The 22,630-nt window shown below is 45.4% G+C and overlaps 1 protein-coding gene across 2 annotated transcripts in view; it reads left to right on the top strand.

The window, feature by feature from the left end:
* The window catches only part of Rtn4ip1 (reticulon 4 interacting protein 1), a 42,215-nt gene extending 22,352 nt beyond the window's left edge, over positions 1–19,863 (top strand). For both annotated transcript variants that reach the window (XM_048425033.3, XM_048425030.3), the window contains exons 6-9: positions 334–470; positions 8,714–8,897; positions 12,169–12,261; positions 19,428–19,863. In XM_048425033.3, the coding sequence (XP_048280990.3) occupies positions 334–470; positions 8,714–8,897; positions 12,169–12,261; positions 19,428–19,535 (522 nt within the window). In that variant the 3' untranslated portion in view covers positions 19,536–19,863. The remainder of the gene's footprint in view (positions 1–333; positions 471–8,713; positions 8,898–12,168; positions 12,262–19,427) is intronic.
* The last annotated feature ends 2,767 nt before the right edge of the window (positions 19,864–22,630 follow it).

Raw genomic sequence — 22,630 nt, 5'->3', positions numbered from 1 at the left:
TTTCTCTGCTATTTGCCCTTTGCCACTGAAGGTGCTACACTTGAGGCTGTGGCTCTCCTGGTTTTTCTGATCCTGGTGGGGCACTGCATAAACTTCAAGACAGAAATGTGGCTTTGCCTCCGGAAGATGAGATCTCGTGGGATTTTCCTGACTAACAAGTTTTACCATTGTAACCGGGTCTGATAAGTAGCCTTCTGCAGTTCTTCCTCACCGAGGATGTAGAAGTTCTCTAGAGATTACTATGATATGTGTACACCTTGCGCCAACTTTTTCTTTTTAAAAAAATGCATTTTTTTTTTGTACTTTCCCTTTGTGTCTCCCTCCCCTTGGCAGATAATGAAAGCATGGGGCGCTCATGTGACAGCAGTTTGCTCTCAAGATGCCAGTGAACTTGTAAGGAGGCTCGGAGCAGATGAGGTCGTTGATTACACGCTGGGAAGTGTGGAAGAGCAGTTGAAATCTTTAAAATTGTAAGTAGTAGAGCAATGCTGCTGTTGGGAGGACAGCACAAGTACAGTTGATGTGCAGGCCTGAGGTCACCGGTGTGGTGGCTTCACAGTCAGGCTGGAATCTTCTGAAAGACTCTAAAAACACCCCTTGTCATTTGGATCCATTTCCACATGGTATGTACTTTGGAAGTTATTTTTTATACATGGTCTGATGATTTTAAGGCAACAAGATTGGGACGTGATTCCTTCCGTGGCATCATCCCAGGAAGAACAGAGAGGAGGGCACAAAACCACATGATTACTCCTAAACACATTTCAGTGTTTTGGCTCAATTAAGGGCATAAGAAAACACCGCTGGCAGGGATCAGGGTATGCAGAACGCCAGGAAGCCAGCCTGTGGTTTGGCCTAAGATGCCAGATAGGACTGACTGAGGGATTCTTTCAGGCCCTGTTGTCTTGCCTGTGACCTGTTAATTTGATCTCCATTAGCTAAGGCAGAACTGAAGCCGAAAGTACAGCTCACAAGTATTTGCCCACAGTTTCAAAGGTTTTTCTTTCTTTTTTTAAAATCCATCTTCAGAAGCCAGTTTTTCTTGGCCACACTGACTAGATGTGTAATATTGAAGGATGAAAACACAAGGTCCTCTTCTCTGCAGTGCTCCCAGGAGCAGCCAGCCAGAGCCTGTGTATTCTGTCCTTTAGGGCACTTGAGCTCTCATCAGGACTGTTCTAGACACCAGATGCTGGTGAACCAGACACATTCCTCCTTCATAGAGTCTACATTCCACTTAAGGATTAGTGCCTAGTCAGGATTACTATGCTGTGATGAAGCACCATGACCGAAGCAACTTGGGGAGCAAAGGATTTATTTGCTTATGCTACCACGTCACTGTTCTTCATCAGAGGAAGTCAGAACAGGATCTCAAACAGGGCAGGAACCTAGAGGCAGGAGCTGACACAGGCCATGAAGGGGTGCTGTTTACTGGCTTAATCCTCATGGCTTGCTCAGCCTGCTTTCTTATAAAGGCCAGAACCACCAGCCCAGGGGTGGCACCAGTCTCAGTGAGCTGCCCTCTCCCATCAATCACTAATTAAAAAAATGCCTGCTGGTTTGCCTGCAGTCAGGTCTTGTGGAGGCATTTTCTCAGTTAAGCCTTTCTGCTCTCCTGATTACTCTAACTTGTGTCAAGTTAACATAAAACTAGCCAGCACAACTGACGCCTTGTCATCTTGACAAACACATCACTGTTAATACACAACCTTTCCCTTCTTGTTTGTATTGAAGATCACACGTTAATAAAGGTATTATAAAATGTTTTACAAACTTTATTAAAAAGTCTCACAGCCTTACAAATTCAAATACTTCGAAAGTTGTCTCTTTAAAAACATTTAGTCTTTTTAAAATTTAAAATCTGTTAAAAGTCCAAACTCTCTCTCAGGTTTAAAATCTCTCTATTATGGGCTCCTATAAAATCAAAAATAAATGAAGTATACTTTTTTACTTCAAGAGGGAAGAATCAGGGGCTGGAGAGATGGCTCAGTGGTTAAGAGCATTGCCTGCTCTTCCAAAGGTCCTGAGTTCAATTCCTGGCAACCACATGGTGGCTCACAACCATCTGTAATGGGGTCTGGTGCCCTCTTCTGGCCTGGAAATATACACACAGACAGAATATTGTATACATAATAAATAAATATTTAAAAAAAAAAAGAGGGAAGAATCAGGGCTCCGTCACAATCTGAACAAAGCAAAAACAAACTCCAACAGTATAAATAACTCATTGTTCAATATCTGGGATTCACTCACAGTCTTCTGGACTCCTGGCTTCACCCTCTGCAGCACATGCCCTGTCTTCTAGCTGGGGCAGGCTCCACTCCCCACTGCTGCTGTTCTCCGTGGTCATCACGTAGTGCTAGCATCTCTAAAATGCTGGGGTCTCTGCTGCAGCCGAGCTGCATGTTCACCATTAGCTTCTCCTGAGCTCCCTTCATGGTGCCAAGCCTCAACTTCTCTGCATGATCTCTTCAGTCCTGAGCCTTCAGCTGTCACTGAGGCTGCATCGTCACCAGTGGTTTCTCCTGGCCTCTCAATGTACTAAGCATCAGCTACTCTCCATGACCCCTTCATACTTTCCAAACCAGTACCACCTGGGTGACTCTTACACATTACCAAGTTCGGCTGCCAATGTGAGATACAAGCTTGGCCACCCCTGGAACAAAGCTTCTGTGCACTGATCTCAGAAAACACTTCCCAGAAGAGTTCATCTCAATGATGCTGGTCTCTTCTTAATCACTGCTAACGTCCTAGCTCCAGGTGACAAGTATCCATTGCCCCAGTAATGAAAAAAGTTTTACTTTAGTGTTTCTGGTCTCTTGTTAATCACAGCTGATTATTCAGCTAACCAGAACCATGGGTTCTCAATTTCAAGCAAATGGATTTGATAGAAAGTCTTTAAGGAACTCTCAAACTTCCCTCTATAACTCCACAAGCCAGCCCCCCATGGTCTGCACTGCTCTCAAAATTATTTTTTTCCAAGCTGGCACAGAACAGCTTACCAGGCTCTCAACACCCAATGACTTTTCTCACCCAAAGTTCCAAAGTCCTTCCACAACCCTCCCCAAAGCAACATGGTCAGCTGTCTTGAATCTGTTCTGGATGTAGAACTCAGACATCTGGGCCATCCGCTCCTATCAGAGATTTCTCAGGGGATCTTCCTTGATCAAACCTTATTTTTCTTAATCCAGAATGAATCCACAGCCTCTCATTTCCTGTGGAAACAAAAACGAAACCTCTTCTACAAAGTAACATATCTTTGACTTCATTTTGAAGTCAAGGTATTTCCAGAATACCTATCTTGGATTAATTCAGTAGCATTTATAAACAAATGCCTTTTAGCAGCTGTTGTTCCTTTCTCAGCCATCAAACAATTCAAAGACAACACAATAATATACAATATCCAGATACTCTGTATATTTTCCATCTTTATGTGGCTTTATTTTAAACTATTTATTTTTGGATTTTTGAGACTAGGTTTCTCTCTGTGTCTTTGGCTGTCCTGGAATTTACTTTGTAGAGCAGGTTGTCCTTGAACTCACAGAGATCTGCCTGCCTCTGCCTCTCAAGTGTTGGGATTAAAGGTGTGTGCCACCACACCCAACTATTCTCTCTCTTTTTTTTTTAAAGGACTTAATCCTTTTTATTTTCTCTCCCAAGCCTACATATATTTTTAAACTTACTGCAAGCTGTTTAGAGGCTTTTTTTTTGTCTGAAACTGTCTTTACTGTATCCCTCTTTTTCTGACCACATGAGTCTTTAATTTGCTAAACAATATGGCTAAGATTAAAGCCATGACTTTGACGGCTGGATCCAGCCCATTCCTTAGCTTTCTGAGAGTTCAGTCTCATGGTGGAAGTACTGGCCAGAGCCATGTTTATTGCCACAACTCCATGGTGTTTCAAGGTCCTTGCCACCACCAAAAAGCATGCAATCAGCTTTTCATCAACACCATTTAAGTGTTTTGTGGCAGGACCTCTTAAAAGAGCTGCAAAGTTTTACAGCTAAAGCTGAGTCAGGAAGCCTCTCTTGAATGGGAGTGCCTGCCTCTAGCAAGCAGAGCCTACCCGAGAAAGTGCTGCTATCAAGAAGCAGTGCTCAACTCAATTCTTTTCTTTCTAGACTAACTTCCCAAGTTCTCTCAGGCTTTTAAGTGGATTTGGTCAGCCCCCACATTGGGTGCCATTCTTTTGTCAGAGGTTTCTGTCCCACCGGGTTCCACAGCCATTTAGTCCCAAATAAACACACAGAGGTCTACATTAATTATAAACTGATTAGCCCATTAGCTCAGACTTCTTATTAACTCTTATAACTTATATTAGCCCATTATTCTTGTCTCTGTTAGCCATGTGGCTTGGTCCCTTTTTTTGGCAAGACAGTCACATCTTGCTATCTTGCTTCCTCTGTGGCTGGGTTATGACTGTAGACTCTGTCCTCTTCGTAAAATTCTCCTGTTCTCATTTCCCTGCCTCTACTTCTGCCTGGTTGCCCCACCTCTATTTCCTGCCTGGATACTGGTCAATCAGCATTTACTTAAAATATAATTGACAGGGTACAGACCATTGTCCTACAGCAGACAGAGGTTTCTGTCCCACCCACTCTTGCAGCTGTTCAATTCCAAAGAAACTAACAGAGGGTGCTAGAGAGATGGCTCAGCCATTAAGAGCACTGGCTACTCTTCCAGAGGTCCTGAGTTCAATTCCCAGCAACCACATGGTGGCTCACAACCATCTACAATGAAATCTGGTACCCTCTTCTGGCATACAGGCATACATGGAGGCAGAACACTGTATACATAATAAAGAAATAAAATCTCTTTTTTTTTTTTAAAAAAAGAAACTAACAGAGACCTAAATTAATTATAAACTGGTTGGCTTCTTATTAACTTTTACATCTTAAATTAACCCATAATTCTTGTCTGTGTTAGTCACGTGACTTGGTACCTTTTATCAGTGAGGCATTCTCATCTTGCTTCTTCTGTGTCTGGGTGTTTACTGCAGACTGAGCCTTTCCTCTTCCCAAATTTCTCCTTTTTTGGTTGCCCTGCCTGTATTTCCTTCCTGGCTACTGGCCAATCAGTTTATAATTAATGTAGGCTTCTGTGTGTTTCATTGGGACTGAACAGAAACCTGTGTGTGTGTGTGTGTGTGTGTGTGTGTGTGTGTGTGTGTCTGTCTGTCTGTCTGTCTGTCTGTCTGTCTCTCTCTCTCTCTGTGTGTGTGTGTGTGTGTGTGTGTGTGTGTGTGCATGTACATATACACATATGGGTTCACATGCCTATGTAAGTGAAGGCCAAAAGAGGGTATCATATATTTCCCTCTATCTCTCTCCATGTGTTTCTTTGAGGCAGAATCTCTTCCTGAACATGAGATTCATGTTTTCTTGTCTAGATGTAAGCCACTAGTGATCTTCCTGCCTTCAACCCCTTTGGAGCTGGGGTTTTAGCATGCACCAGATGCTGTCTTGTTACATGGTGCTGGGATCCAAATGTCTGTCCTCATGATTGTGCAGCAAGTACTTTTAACCGCCAGGCTGTCTCACAAGCTCCTGGTTTAATTATGGAGGGAATCTAAAAGAACATTTGTTCTCATTTGATTTAAAATGTAAATCTCCTGTGTCAAGAACATATTTGATGTGATTGAGAATTCAGGGCTAAGTATCTGAGTGTTAAGGTCTGTGCTTTTATAGGCTGCTGGAAGGTGAAGACATGACAGGTCTTCAAGATCTGGCTTCTGGTTAGTGGTAGTTTGAGTTGATCTCCTGTTTTTTGCAGTTGGGAAGAGCATAGCTCTGATAGCAAAGGCTTCCCTAATGGAAAAGTTACAGCTCTGAGGGGAAAGTTACCCTGGCAGTCAAGAGCCAAGGAGTACCACAAATACACCACACAGCAAACCGCACATAAGAGATTTATTGGGAGGGAAGAAAAATCTCCCCTGAGCAGAAGCAGAGAACTGAACAGAAGACAGGCTTTATATTGCGTTTCTTGGGGTAGTGATGAGCTGTCCAGAGAGGGAATTGGTGGGATTTCAAGTTCTGAGGTTGGGCTTTTTACTTTGTATGGTAGAACTTAGCCACCTGCAACCAGAGGAGCTGGGGCTGGCCATTATAGCTGGTAGAGTGTTCTGTGGACAAAACCTGGTGGTTGGAGGTCCTCAGGGGCAGGGCCTGGCCACTTGCTGGGCTTACACGAAGGTCAGTGCCAACCCATTCTCGTCTGTTGACCTTTAGTAGCATATATGTTTGTAAGTTGTTTACAAAGGAGAACCTGACGGCTGGAAGACTGAAAGACACTTAGTCTGGCCTCCATAGCAGTGTGACAGTCCCCTCAGCTTCTTTGGCAAGTGCTCTAGCCTTCTTGATTGTACTCTTCCAGTAGGGGGCTTTCCTTTTTTCCCTCCCTCCCTCCCTCCCTCTCTCCCTCCCTCCCTCCTTCTCTCCCTCTCTCCTTTCTCTCTTCCTCTTCCTTCAACAGTGTCTTGCTTTTCTGTTGCTGTGAAGAAACACCATGACCAAGGCAACTTATAAAAGAAAGCGTTTCATTTGAGGGCTTGCTTACAGCTTCAGAGGGGGAGCTCCTAACCATCATGGTGGGAAACATGGCAGCAGGCAGGTAGGTATGGCACTAGAGCAGTAGCTGAGGGCTTGCATGTTGAGACAAGACAACAACAACAACAACAACAACACCACCACACACACACACACACACACACACACAGAGAGAGAGAGAGAGAGAGAGAGAGAGAGAGAGAGAGAGAGAGAGAGATTGAGATTGTGTCCAGTAACTGGAAATGACATGGACTTTTGAAAGCTCAAAGCCCATCCTAGTGACACATGCTCTCTAACAAGGACATACCTCCTAATGATTCCCAAACAAGTTCCACCAACTACCAACCAGTCATTCAAATATACAAGTATTTGGGGGCCATTCTCATTCAAACCACGACAAACAGTTTAGTTGAAGTTGATCATTGTAATTATAACCTCTGCCCAGAGGTTGAACTCTGAATTTTCCTATAGAAAATTTGTGACTTCTTCCAAGTTGCAGCTTTCTTGATGTCGATGTTGTAGAGATTTCAGCATGAGAGAGTTAAATGCTTTCCAGTGCAGTCATATCACGGTTGAGAAGGCAGAGGCAGGGGCTGTTGGGTGTTAGCTCAAGGTCACTACTCATTCCTGGGGTAATTCAGCCTACAGGTTGTCTCCAGATTCCTCCTCACATGATGCCCAGTCTATAATAGCAGTTTTAAGTTTTCCACAAATTAAATAGCCTCGTATTTGTTACTAATGCATTAGGAATACAGTAGGAACTTTGCTAATGAGAAGTGTGATCCTTTAGGAAGGTCACTCTCCTGCCTTTTGTAGCCTTTACTCTTTTCTCTCTTTAGCTTAATCCCTTGAAAGACTCCGTATCCTTGAAGCTGGCCAAAGCTATCTTAAAAGCTTTGATGTTTTGACTTCCTCCAGATGAATTTGGAAGGGGCAAACTTAACCCGAGAGGAATTTACCAGTTGATTTACTTAATTTATACACATGCATTTTCTAAAAGAACATTGTTTTTAAAAGTAATGAAAAACTTTTGTGGGTTTCTATCCCTTTGGGTGCATTATAGTGATTATAGCATTATTAGGTTAGATTTAGAGATCTGAGTATCTGTCAGTTCTGTGGATTCTGTTAGACAATTTGGGGGCAGTGGTGTGGGAGAATTGTCTGTATTCTGTCAATCATATTTTAATAAAATGCTGATTGGCCAGGCAGGCAGTATAGGCGGGTCAACCAGACAGGAAGTAGAGGTGGGGCAATGAGAATAGGAGAAGGCTAGGGAGAAGGAAACTCCCTCCGCCATTCCTGTGCAGACCACTGAAGAGGCAGCATGTAACCTGCCCTGCTGAGAAAGGTACGGAGCCATGTGCTAACATAGATAAGGATAATGGGGTAACATAAGTTATAAGAGCTAATAAGTAGCCTGACCTAATGGGCCAATCAGTTTATAACCTTATGGAGTCCTATGTGTGATTTTCTTTGGGCTTGCCGGCTGTGGAGTACTGGGCAGGACAGAAACCCCAACAAGCCGGCCCACATGTTACAGGGCAGGAGCATGTCAGAGTAACAGTGGAGGCCAAGAGGAGGGTATTGATTTTTTTTCATGCGTTATCCTGAGGCTGTACTAAAACACACAAAAAGAACATTCTGGAAGGTAAAGAGGATGCATTTCTGACTAAGCAAGTCATCTTTACAGGAAAACATTCTGTATATCTTTCTTTCGAGTAGTCATGTATACTGAGAAGCCATCGATGATTCTGAAAGGACAGATTTGTAGTCGTCTTCAGGGTTGATGTTGGGTTCCTCAACCTGGACAACCTGAAGTTCATCAATGACTTATAGATTTAGCTGTATACTTTTTTGGTGTGAGAATCTGTTCTCTTCATATTAACTCAAATCACCCCAATTCAGAACCACTTGCTTACGTCTTTCTTAAGGTATAAGATATAAGAAAACTAGTAATAAGAAATTAGTTGCGTTTTACCTTTGGGGAAAAAAGGTATAAGTGGAAGTGAGTGACTGTGCCTTCTCCCCTCTCAGCCACCCCTCTGTGGATGGCACAGTGCCACATGGTGCGTGCGCTGACTCTGAATACACCTAGACAACCAAGTGAAAGATCTGTGTCCAGGTAGAGGGGCAGAATATGTTTGTTTATTTGATTCTTTCCTTCCAGGTTTGACTTTATCCTTGATAATGTTGGTGGATCTACTGAGACATGGGCTCTAACTTTTCTCAAGAAGTGGTCAGGAGCCACCTATGTGACGCTGGTGACTCCTTTTCTCCTGAACATGGACCAGCTGGGCATTGCGGATGGCATGCTGCAGACAGGAGTCACCATGGGTACCAAGACATTGAAGGTAGGAAGCCAAACCTTGATTGGTGTGAATGAGCAAGTGCCTCATACTACTGGGTTCGCCACCTGGCCACTTCCTCCTCTTACCACAGTGGCTACCAGCATGGTCTCTAGATTCACACAGCAGGGTTCAAATTCTATTTAGTAGCTGTGTGACCCTGTGCACATTCCTTACTGTTTTGTCCATAAGGTAAGGCTGCTAATCTGTAATTTACTGCACTGCTGTAAGCATTAACTAAGATAATCCACATGAAGAGTGTGGCACAAGGCCTAGGGCATCAAGACTCTCATTAACGCCAGCCTTGTGATGAGCTGTTATTGCTTCTCTGGATTCATCTGATAACACCTTCCTGCTTCCTTCCTGACTCTTCCTGATGGTTTTCTTTCTCACCACTCTTAAAACACAGTCCCTTGTACATAAGGTAGAGTCTTGACGAGGGCGGTTTGCTGTTGCTGCATTCATGTAACCGTAGATATTCCCACCTCTCATGTAACCGTAGATATTCCCACCTTTCATGTAACCGTAGATATTCCCACCTCTCATGTAACCGTAGATATTCCCACCTCTCATGTAACAGTAGATATTCCCACCTCTCATGTAACAGTAGATATTCCCACCTCTCATGTAACAGTAGATATTCCCACCTCTCATGTAACAGTAGATATTCCCACCTCTCATGTAACAGTAGATATTCCCACCTCTCATGTAACAGATATTCCCACCTCTCATGTAACCGTAGATATTCCCACCTCTCATGTAACAGTAGATATTCCCACCTCTCATGTAACAGTAGATATTCCCACCTCTAGAGGTCTGTGGGGTTCCGAAACCTTAAGGAAATGGTACTTTTACCTAGAGCTGTGGATGCTGATGGAACTGTCATGCCTCTGCTGTCCTGTCATTTCACACCCCCAGTGAACTGTAAAGATTGGTGACATGATGAGAGTTTTGGGGACTTCAGATTAGTCTGACTGTGTTGATCGGCCACTGCTTCTGGGGACTGTGCAGTGCTCCAGTGCCCAAGCTGAATGCCCCCGGGAACTGGTGGGCCTTGGGTGCTTACAGCCTCAGGTACAGGGCTGAGGAAGAGCTTAAGTATCTGTTCTCTAATTAATGCCATCACCTCTTGTCACCACAGTGGGGACAGAGGCTGATGGAATTTCAGGTTATAAATTGGGGTAGTTCTAGAGTATTGAATTAGAGTGAAATGGTATACATGATAGAAGAAAATAAAGATAAATGTTGTTTTTAAACTACTTCATTTTCAAGGAAAAGGAAGTAGACAGGCCCTCAAGTCCACAAGCAGCTATCACCATGTTCAGTGTGCTAACTATCTTTAGCTTTCTTTCCCTTTCCTTCTTCTTTCCATCAATTTCTTTTCTTTTTATGCATGATTTTCAATGAGGAACTAGGGATTGAACTTGGCCTCACACGCATCAAGCAAGAAGTGCTGCTGAGTCACACCCTGGCTCTTGAGAGGTTTTTTTGTTTTATTTTTAGATGGGGTTTCATTATGTAGGTCAGGTTTACCTGAAACTTGTATTCCTCCTGCCTCTACCTCCCAAGTGCGTGGATTACAGGTGTGTGTCACTGTGCTCAGCCTTTAACTGCTTTTTAAAGAAAATTCATTATTTTTATCTTATGTGTATGCATGTATTGATTGCATATGTGGATGTGCCCTGCGTGTGTACCTAGTGCCATCAGAGGCCACAAGAGAGTGCCGGATCCCTTGGAATTGGAGTTGAGGACAGGAGTAAGCTGCCGTGTAGGTGTTGGGAACCAAACCCAGGTCTTCTGTAAGAACAGCAAGTGCTCTTAAGCCCTGAACCATCTCCACCCCCCTCTAAGTGCTTCTTTATGCTAGAAATGAACTTGGGCACCATTAGGAGATTAAGACTTGGGTTTCTTAGAAGCAAGGACTCACCTTGTTCAAGACAAAGGCTGTGAGGAGGCACAACTCATTAGCCTGCCTGAAGTGTGTGGTGCAGAGTTGAGCAGTGTGCACTCTGCTTCTGCTCAGTGTCCAGAAACAACCGCTTAAGGAAAACCACATGGTAGCAGTTGGCAGGGGAAGGAATCTGGACTGTTCTTTGTCTGCTGTTAGGAATCAAGAGGTTTGCTTTACAGAGGAATGTGTTGTGAGGGATTTAGATGTGGCAGTTGTAACCATCTTATTTCCCCCTTTAATGCCCCAAACAGTTACCAGAATGTTTTCACTGTGGTCCCGGAAGCCGCAGCAGACTGTAGCAGAATCAGTTGAACAGGTCTGCTGTGCTTATCATTTACTGGGTGAGCCTTGTGCTGGGAATATCAGTGCATCATTGTCTAGCCACATACATGGTACAGAGCCTTTTACTGTTAGATTTTTCATGACTTATGCATTCAGTTGTATGACACCATATGTGGTCGTGACCCACAGTTTAGGAAGCTTTGCTCACGAACAGTTGTGGTCAGATAGACCCCCACCCGCCCAGCCTTGCAGGTCACATGACAGAGGCTGAGCTCAGGGATTGTCAAGCCAAGACCGGCCTCAGTGAACATTCTGCCTGCACTTTGCAGTTGTGTGTAGGAGCAGGCAGGACAGCAGCATGGAACTAAGTGCCCTTACCCATCTCTGAGGACTCAAGCCAGCTTGAGATGTCTTGGAGCTTGGCTTACTGCTGTCTTGATAATATCCCACTCAGCTCCTGCAGAAAGTCGCCACTGTTGAGTGCGGCCGGGGCTACATGGTGAGATCCTGTTATAAGTGGTGCAGAAGTCCAGGGGAACCCTGGCATGACAGTCACAGTAACTACAGTGGTCGCTGGGCCGTCTGATTAGACCCAGCCGATATAAAAGCAACTTCATACCCTTCCCCTGAAGCTTCTTGTTCCTGACAGAATCAGAAAGGAAAAAAAAAATACAACTGAATCTTCTCTAAGAGCATGTTTTAGTGACTCTCATTCCTAAAACAGTTTTAAATGTAGTTTTGGTGCCTCTTCCTGCAAACCTCCAGGCCCTGATTCCTCATAGGTAAGCAGTTTAGCACATGAGACATTCAGACCGTCAGTTAAGGAAAGCTTTCCTGTGTCAGCCATACATGGAGACCCTGAGATGACATGGGTAGGTCTTGTTCATTTGCTTACGCTAAGGTTCTGAGTACACAATCATGTGTCAGCGTGATATGGGAAACGGGTTCATTTGTCTTGGTCATGCAGAAAAATGCCTTTGGTTAGCTACAGTTAGTCAGATCTCCTTTTCTATACCCTCACCATAATTATTTTCTTCCTTTCAGCATTTCTGGCAAGGAGTTCATTACCGCTGGGCCTTCTTCATGGCCAGTGGTCCATATCTAGATGAAATTGCAGAACTGGTGGATGCAGGAAAGGTAGGTCCACCCAGAAACACTTTTCCTGGTAACTCTGTGTTGTTGGCATTCTTCTTGTAGACGGTCCACCAGGCCTCATCCCTGGGAGCACTCTAGGAGGAGGGGTTGGGGTATGAAGAGGGTGCTCTGTGTGTGTGTGTGTTTCTATTGCCATGCCAGTCGTGGCAAGACTGCTCAGTCTACCTGTAAGCCCTACAAGGCGTACAAGTGGCCAGCTCCCCACCGCCCCCCAGACTAGTCTCTGCCTCTGGTGATGCAGGCAGCCAAGCTCTGCCCTACAGAAAAAACACCCAAGATCAGGCCACAGACTCCCACCAGTCGCAGGCTACCCTGGAAAGTTCCCCCCACTCCAAAGAAACCCTGCCTCCTGCTCAGCTCTCTGCTCCTTCTCTTGAGAGCAGAGGCAGCCACCCTCTTGTGATTCCAATACATTTCTTGTGTAAGGTTTGCTGTGCAGTGTGACTTTGTGGTATTCCTTGGCTCCTGACTGCCAGCATACCTTTCCCTTCAGAGCTGTAACACTTACACTACCCCCTTGGTTTATAGATCAAGGGACAAGCTAGGGAGAGGCATTATATGATAGTTCTAAAGGATTTAGTGAGTAGTAGAAGTGGGATCTGAGCTGGGTGACTGGTATTTTGGTGACAATCTTTGAGAGATGGAACCCTCTGCACAAAGGGGAACGGGTGCTTGCAATTCTCAGGAAAACTCCTAGAGTCTCCTCGGTCTGATAGTGAAGCTGCCCAGGAGGTCAACCATTTTCCAGATAACAGGGAGAGCAGTACTGACTCTCAATCCCCTAATACCTGGGTGAGAAGTGGTTCCTCAGGCCTTCAGAAGAGTGCAGGTATGGGCTGGGATTGATGGGAATTTGAGCAGAGACAACCAGTTGCTTTTCTCTGATGTTAATGCCTGGCCTGTCGGGTACTTCGTAGATAGTGAACATTGCTGAGAGTTTTAATTCTTCATTTGAGGGTATTAAAAGACTTTTCAGGGCTCGTGGAGGGTGAAAGTCTCCCCAGATTACACTTTCAGTAAGTCTTCTTTTTTTTTTTTTATAAATTGTCTCATATAAGACATTACAACTACAGCTTTCCTTCCTCCATTCCCTGCTCCCTCTTACTCCCCTTCCTGCCTGCCACCTCCCCTCTATCCCAGATTCTCAGTGTTGCTTTTTAAACATTTAAGGTTCGTTGGTTTGTCCAATTCTCTTGTAGTCAAGGAACTATATGGTCTGTGATAGCCCAGATTAGTAGGAACCTTTTCATGGACTTCTCTATCTTGGAGCATCCCGAGTAGAAACAGGCTCACATTTAACATTTATAGGATTCTTCCACATCCCACAGGTATGTTTCTTTTATAGCTACAAAGAATGGAACCATCACTAAATAAGAGAGTGTTTCATGGGGCCCCATGATCACAGTGTTTGTCCTACAAGAGTGCACACATGGTATTGTTTGTCCTGATATCTGCTCACCCTGCCAAATGCTTGTCACACTCTCTTGTATTCAAAATATTATGGCTTTGTCTCTACTTGGAAATTTCTATTTACCCAACAGAGATGAGAGGGGATTTGTATATATGCACCCACTAAATTTGGCGAATAACCAGTAGAACAGCTGAGAAGGGACATGGCAGGAAGAAGATGCCTTTGAGATGTGCCTGAAGGAGGACTCTTTCTACTGCTCAGTTTGTGAGCTTTGGAAGTTGTTTTTGACAGGGAAGAGCTCTGGGCCTGCATAAGCTGATAGGTGGCTGTGGGTCCAATGAGGTCAGGTGTCTTGTCATGTCCCTGCCATGATCTGAAGGTGAGAGGTCACTGTCTCTGTCTACTGGGAAATTGTGAGGAGTAAGAGCAGACATTGCAGACTGTGCCATTCGAAGACTTGCTCAGCTGGACAAGGACAATCCATTTCTTCAAAGCTCTGAGGAGGACTTAGTGAATCCGGTTAGCATGAGCCTGAGAGAGGAGCTGTAGCTGCTGTCTGGTGTAAAGGCACAGAACAACTAAGCCAACTGCTGTAAGTTGGATAAATATATTCATATGATTCAAACTCTGGAAGTTGAGGTTATTTCAAAAAACCACTTTTGACTCCATCGCTCAGTGACTGAGCTTCTGCTCGTTAGACAAACCAGTGTGACCAGTTTATTGAGAATCCCAAAGACTTTCTGTCCAGACAGGAAAAGACAGTGAGTCATGGGTCATTTCTCACCTTCCCTTTTGTGTTTAGACACCCTTCTTAAATTTATTTCATATTAGGATATTAAGATGTTCTCCAGTCCTTGTTTTGTCAATAGCTGTATTAATGTTCCTTTGCCCAGGTGTGCCAACGTTATCTGATCGTTTACAAATAAAACTCCAGTAGATAGCCCAGCTCTGTTTAAAGTGCTAACTGCGCGTGCATCCATTTCAGTTCATAGAAATGCAATTACTGAGCCCAGAGTGTTTTAATAAATAGTAAGGCAGCCACTTTTGGAAATCTAGCCTGTGTTTAGTGTTTCTCTGTGGTCCCCTTCTGAGCCCCTGTTCTCTTTACTCCCCCGTCATCTTCCCTCTTGTTTGTTTCACACCAGGACTGGCATGGTCTGAAAATGGGAAGAAAATCTGGTGCTGCTCACTTGGAAGATTCAGCTTCCTACACAGCATGCCTGGCTTCTTAGTGACATTTTAAAAACCCTTTTGTCATGTACTTAATGTTCACAGGTCTCTTCAGAATTCTAGTTGACCATTCAGGTTTGGTTGAGCATCAATGTAGTCTTCCCAGAGTTTGCTATTTCTTTATTTTCACCGCTATCAGAAGAGGTCTTATGGGGGCGGGGAGCTCCTATGAGCTTGAGTTCAGTCCACACCATCTGCTGAGGGCTCCTAGGGCTCTGTTTCATAGGTCTGCTGTGAATAGTTCACCTCCTCATCAGCATTGTCCACTAGATCTTTCTGTGGTGGTGGAAATGGTCAGCAGGTAGCCACTTAACCGTTTGTGACTGCTGAGTATTAGAAATGTGGCTAGTGTAGCCGGGAGACTGACTTTTCCATTTTGGTTACTCTCTTGATTAAATTTGAACCAGTCACATGTATTTAGAGGCCGCTGCATTAGACATACAGCTCTGAAAGGGAGTGCACTGAGCTCTGAGGTAGATGATTTCCAGCCCCTCTTGGGGGGCCAAGCTTCAAGCTTCATACTGCAGCTGGATCCTGCTCCACAGGGAGAACACGCTAGTTTGAGAACAGGTCACGAGAACCACTAGAAGAGGGTTCACGTGCCTGGTGTTCCAGCATCTCATCACAGCCTTAGTGCTTCTCAGTTCCTTTTATTTTTTCCCCCTTTTTGTTTTCTTTTGAAAGACGGTTCTAGGCCTCGCTTTGTAGTCCAGGCTAGCCTCAAATTCTTAGTGCTTCCATGTCTAGCCCCTGGCTCCGGGATCATGTGTGTGACCATCATGTGTGTGACCATCATGTGTGTGACCATCATGCTTGACTATTCTGATTTTTTCTGAGCTCTTGAGGTTTTTTTCCCAAGAGAATGATACCGAGTTCCTCCACTCCCGTGGCTGGAAAGGAGTGCTTCCTGGAATCTCTCCTGAGATTCCTCACTTTCATCCACCATCCCTGATCTGCCCCACACCCATCTTCCAGTTTAATGTTACTTTGTGGACTCAGGAAGAATCCAAGAAACAGCCAACTAGAACAGAGCTCACCTCTTCCTTTGCTGTCTTCTCAGCTCTGGGGGTTCTGAGTTAGCATCCTCCCTCACACTGACAGGCCTTAGCATCCTCCCTCACACTGACAGGCCTTAGCATCCTCCCTCACACTGACAGGCCTTAGCATCCTCCCTCACATTGCCAGGCCTAACAGAAACGGGTGTAACTCCCAAAGAGGGCTCTGGGATTGTGGTCCTAGTGCCCATTAGCAGAGATGTGGATTTGGACTTAAACCAGGAGCTCTTGAATCTTCCATGGTATCTGCATCTGTTGGTTCATCTTCATGTCCCTCACCTTCTGATATCTGCAGCTTCTGTGCCTGGGGGCTGTCCCTGTAGAGGATGAGGATGAGGAGCTCAGGGAAATGTGGACAGACTGACTCCCAAACCACTTTCATCCCATTGGGCAGTATAGTCAAGGATCCCAGGTCCTCACTTTGGCTGTACTCCTGCGAGCTCCGGGTCTGTGTGAGCCACACAACTGCTGTGTTTCAGTGTCCTGTTCTGTTCAGCAGCTTAGCTCAGATGCTCATCCCCTCTAGCTCTTAGCTGCCCCTCAGAGGCGTGCCCAGTGGCTGGTAAACAGTGCTGTTGTAAGAGTGGTCATACCTAGGACCTGTGTTAAAGAGGGGGTGCCAGGCAACAAGTGCTAGATCCCAGTCCTGTTTCAGGAAGGGGAGGTGCACTCAGGAGACCCCACACTTGCCTCCCACACTGAATAAGGGCTGCTGCTGTGTGTGATCCCCGGGTGTCTGTGCAGCGGGAAGTGTGGCTTTGCGCCTGCCTGATTTATAACAGGGCTCGGCATGCCAAGTGGACTACAGCAGTGTCATCACATAAACGTCCCCACTTCACTGTGAGTAACCTTTTCCCCTCTCTGGAGTTTAACTCTGATCCCTTTCTCTTTAACAAACACGCACTCTAGGTTCAGCGTGAGGCTGTGCATAGACACTGTCTCATGATCCAGTTAATCTCCCTGTACTGTCACATATCCTGACAGTAATTTGAAGGCCACTCTCCCCCCTTTTCTTCTCATTGTCACTTACAGGAATTGCTGAATGACTCATTATGCCACAGTCAGCCCTCTCGGGCTCTTTGTCACAAAGGGCCTGCCCAGCCAGATTAAAGTGTGTAGCCGCTGCAGTGGCCCAGTCAGCAAGTTGGCTCTGTGGCTCCGGCAGAGAGCTCTGAAGGGAGCCTGGCATGATGGCTCAGGCCGTGTGTTCTGGGTGGAGTCTGCTTTGTGTACTGTGCTAGGCTGGTGCTTTGCAGGGAGAGGTGTAGTGAACCTGGTAGGCTGAGAGCATACGTGGGTGGCAGCCTCGGTACGTGAGAGTCAGCAGAAAGACCCAGGGACTCCTGCAGAAGTGTGTGCACGCCTCTCTGGAACTTACTCAGAGCAATCCAGAGTCTGAGTCCACTGTACCAAGAGGCAGTGGAGGATGTGTTTGAAGTGTGGGTACAGTCAATCATTTACCAGTTAAGTGGCACCTAGTAAAGAGCATCCTGGAGCTCTGAGGAGAGTGCTGGAACAGCCCAGGTGCTTTCTTTCTCTTAGCAGAGAAGGCAGCTTGGGTCGGCTCTGACTGTGTTCCTGTGGTGTTGTGGAGGGATCTGAGGTCCTACTCAGTGTGCTGGGGACTATCAGTTAGTGACACCCTCCATAGGCAGTGTGCCACAGCATCTGTCATCGCTGGGGCTTGGTGACACAGGGAAGGCAGGCCAGGATTCGGGCCGTGATGACTCACTGTCGTCTCCAGCTACCTTTCCCTTCCTTCCGGGGTGGGGATGAAAAGCAGCAGGTGATAATGGCCAGCTCTGGGCAGTGCTGAGAGCAGTGGTTGTGACACTCAGGCACATTGACTCAGTCTGGTGACCCAAAGTTTTATAAGATGGGAGTGAGCCCTGCTCTGAAGGTATGTAACTTGGGTAGTCCTCCACCAGTGGGAGCACTTCCGCTCTTACTGTGAGTCTGAGCTTGCAGTGATCTGTGGATGCAGAAGAATCTTCAGCTCATGGGAGGAGGAGCGTGTGGTGCCTGAGAAGCTCTGAAAGTCACGTCAGAGGACATGGCATCAGATGCATCCGAATGTCATAAAATATGTCTTTCTCTTGTCAAAGGAAAAGGGCCATTTAGGCTATGTGTCAGTGTGTGCCTTGTGGCAGCTGACCCTTGTCAGTGGAGCAGTGAGAAGCAGTCCAGTGAGGTGTCCAGTGGACACAGATTCTTTCTGCTAGACATTTGGAAGGAAGCGTTCAGGGACCTGCCTGGAACCTGCTTTCAGGAGACTTCTGCCAGTGCTGAGGTACTGTAAAGTAGGCAGCATTACCCAGACACCACTGAACTCCCCACACCCAGAAAGCTCACACAGGATGCCTGCTTCCTACCTCATGGCTTTTCATTTTAGTGCCTTAATTCAGCACCCATTACATGTTGGTATTATAGACATATAAAGATACACAGATGCTTTCTGCTCTGATTAAATATGTATGCATATGTTTAAGACTAGAAAACAAACTACATGTGTGTGCACACCTATGAGGGAGCACAGAGATGTGCGCAGCAAGGGCCTTGCTACACTGCTACCCTCTGCTACTTCCTGCACAGCTCGAAACCCAACAGAGACTGGCACTCACTGTAGATTGCAGGCTTTGAGGGGGCTCAGTGGCTCCTAGAGCACCTCAGAAAAACACAGTGCAGGTGGGGGATAGAAAGGGCTGTGAGGCCAGGGGTGCAGCCGTGAGGTTAACACAGATAACAGCACAGCGTTAGAAAATGACAGGGAGGCCCAGTGGGATGGCTCAGCGGAACAGCAAGTGCCATGTGAATCCAAAGCCCACTCTGATAGGCAGAACCCAGAAGGGACAGAAGGAGAGAACTGACTCCCAAAAATTGTCCTCTATTTCTACATGGATCAGACAGCAGATGTGTGTCCATACCCACACCACTCACACAAACCACGCACACACAGACACACACACACACACACACACACACACACCCATACCACAGACACAAACAACCATAGACATCATACTGCACACTCACACCAGATACACACAACTATATATATCACACTCACACATAGCCATCTACATCATACCACAACTACACTAAACACACAGAACCACACACACACACACAAATAAATAGAATTTTCGGAAAATGAAAATGCCAAGCAGCACGAGGACTGAGGCTAGGATGTAGTGTGTCCTGGGAAGTCGGGTTTGGGAGCTCTTGCAGGGCTCTGAGCAGGAGTGACAGCATTACTGGGGAGTAAGATGGAGTAAAGGTGAAACAGTAAACTTGGAGAAGCAAGATGGAAGGAGGAGTAGAGGCAGCTGGAGTCCCTGCCCTCAGCACATGGCAGAGAGCCCCTGAGACAGGCATTGAAGGATATCTACAGACACTGTCAGCCTCAGAAAGTGTCTTCTTATCAACCTGTTGTCTCTTCTTGTATTTTGTAGATTCGGCCAGTTATTGAACAAACCTTCCCCTTTTCTGAAGTCCCAGAAGCCTTTCTGAAGGTGGAAAGAGGCCACGCCCGGGGAAAGACTGTGGTTAACGTCATTTAAATAAACACGTGCGTGCCAGCAGTTGCTGCTTTCTCCTCACTGAGTGCCTGTGATCCAGACATCTAGCCCCCAATAGATATTTTTCCAAGTTAGATTTTAAGTTTCATGATATGTTTATAAACCTAAATACGGACCGATGAGACAGCTCAGCGGGTAAAGGTGCTGGCAGTGTAAGCGCCGCTCCCTGAGTTCACTCCCTGGACCACATGAAGGAGGGAGGAGAGGAAAGAACTGGCTCCACAGAATTGCTTTCTGATCCCCTCCCCACTCCATGCATGTACCTCTGCAATGATAATGAAAATAAATGTTTGTTTTTCTGTTGTGTGTATGTGTGTGGGCACATGTGCAATGGTACGCTTGTGAGGATCACGGGGAACCGTTCGGTACTCAGTTCTTCTACCGTGTAGCTTCTGGGTACAGAACTCCAGTCCCTAGGCTTGGTGGCCGCTACCTTTACCCGCTGAGTCATCTCACTGGCTCAATAAAGAACATTTTAAAAATATGTATTTTTAAAAAGTACTTTTAATAGCCAGGTAGTGGTAGTGCACACCTTTAATCCAAGCATTCAAGAGGCATGGATCTCTGTGAGTTCAAGGCCAGTCTGTCTACAGAGTGAGTTCCAGGACAGCCAGGACTACATAGAGAAACTTATCTCTAAAAAACTTTTTTAAAATAATTTATTTTTTACATGCTTTGATTTGATGTCAGATTCCCTGGAACTGGAGTTACAGACAGTTGTGAGCTGCCAGGTGGGTGCTGGGAATTGAACTTGGGCCCTCTGGAAGAGCAGTCAGTGCTCTTAACCCATGAGTCATCTCTCCAGCCCCAAAACACTTATAAAATTAATTATTTAAGTTAACATATATAATAAAGTTTCTTCATGAAATTTCTGTGCAGGTGTCATTAAAACATAACGTTTTTGCTAATCATTTGCCAATGCTTGATACAAAAGTTTCAGCTCCTGTACTTGCCTGCAGTCAGTGAGAAGTTCATAGTGTTTTATTTTAGTTTATATCATGTGATTGTATGTTTCACCTACATGTATGTTTCACCTACATGGCATGCCTTGTACCTGAGGATGCCAGAAGTGGGTGTGTAATACTCTGAAACTGGAATTAACAGGTGAGCTGCCATGTAGGTGCTGGGAATTGAACTCAGGTCCTCTGGAACCTCTTAACCACTGAGCCATCTCTCCAGCCTCTATGCTGTGTTTTTGTGTGTTTTCTTAAGCTTCTCTTTCACCCAACTTTACAGATTCCTGGGCCTTCTTGCAGCTCAGATCCCATCATCTTACCTTAATGTCTGTGAGATTCTAAAATGTGTGGTGCATAGATGGATGTCCGCGTGAAGAACTTAATTTCATCCTCAAATTCATCAGTGATTATTTTCCTAACTGGCTGCTATAGGTTGGGTCAGAAACATCTCCCAAAGACCCATGTGTGTGACATATACTTGCGACAATATTGGGAGGTGGTAGACCCTTTACTAGTTGGGACCTAGCGGGAGGTAATGGGGAGGTGTCACTGGAGGAGACAGCAGGACCCAGTTCTTCCCACCTCTATGTCCTGATCACCTGTGGACAAGCCTCTGGAGCATTTTGATTGACGAGAATGACCCAGCCCACTGTGGGAGGTGCCATCCCTGGGCTAGGTGGTCCTGGAGAGTATAAGGAACCAAACTGAGTAAGCTAAAAGTGGGCAAGCCAGCCAGCAGCATTTCCCCGTGGCCTCTGCTTTACTTCCTGCCTCCAGGTTCTTTCCCGCCTTGAGTTCCTGCCTGCCCTGACTTTCTTCCACAGTGGACAGTAATCTGTGAAGTGAAACAAATCTCCCTCACATTCCAAGTTTGACTTTGGTCACTGATTTATCACAGCAATGGAAATGTAGCTAAGACAGAAATTGGAATCAGGTATTTTTTTTTTTCTGTGAGAGACCTGAACAGGTTCCACAAATTTGGCAAGAATTTGTGGAAGTGTGTGGACCTTTGGATTGGAAAACCATTGAGGACCTGAGGCTTAATGGGCTGTTCTGTGGGAGCTTGGGAGGTAGGTATGCTGAAAGTCATGATTGGCCCACAAAGTTCAGAGGGAAACCAAGACTATTAGAGCCCACAGTTCAGAGACTTGGACTTTTAAAAAGACATTGGTTTTTGATTCTTTATAAGTCAAGTTCTCTTAAAGAAAACAAAGTGTTGAGAAATTTTAAAGACTGGCACCTATAAAGTTACATTGTATAAAAATATAAATGTTTTATATTGTGATATTAATATTGGCATGACATTTTGGGTACAAACGAGAAAGGGAAGGTTATAGCGACTAGTGACCTTGAATCCCTAGTCCTCCGGCCTCCAACCATAAAGTGCTGGGATTATGGATTTATGCTACCACACCTGGCTCAGGTTTTGCTCAGCAGCTGGACACTGCACCTGTCCACTGTTTTCTGACCTCACGTGCCTTACCAGTCAGCCTGTCATTCTTGAACCTTGTTCAAGGTGTTGGTTGCTGTTTTATAATCATCTTCATTGCTGTACCTTAATACTTGCTTCTAGCCTTCCATGTACATAGACCTTTTTGGAGAAACTCTCCACTCCATGTATTCCTATCAGATACCTGTTTAGTTATTATGTTGGTTGGGTGTGGAGTTCCCTCTAAAGTCACTCTAGAATTTCCTCAGTACAATTTTTTTTATTAACTTTACATATATGAGTGTTTTTGCCTGTCTGTATATAAGTGTACCATATGCATGCAGTGCCTGCAGAGGCCAGACAGGGGCATCAGATCCCTTGTAACTGGGAAGGTGTGGGTATTATATTCTTCTTCCTAATTGGCTGATGGTACGTATGGTCGAGCCATGCAAACACAGCAGCCTTACAAGCCATTCTTATCAACGGCATTGGAAATGCCAGTGCCACTCGACTTTTGTCTGTCTGGGAGTTCTCAGTTCTTGTCCCAGAGAGCTCCCAGGTGGCAGTGCATTAAATCCCTGAGTGCACCGGTGAGCACTCCCAAAGGTGGCTAAGAAGTGCCTGCAGTTAACCCACAACTCTCAGCTGTGTTGGAGGACCACTAAATTGATTCCAGGATTTTACCACATGGC

This window comes from Myodes glareolus, chromosome 1 (assembly GCF_982192425.1).
Source record: "Myodes glareolus chromosome 1, mMyoGla1.1, whole genome shotgun sequence".
In the NCBI taxonomy this organism is placed as follows: domain Eukaryota; kingdom Metazoa; phylum Chordata; class Mammalia; order Rodentia; family Cricetidae; genus Myodes; species Myodes glareolus.
This window is presented reverse-complemented; position numbering and strand designations above follow the sequence as displayed.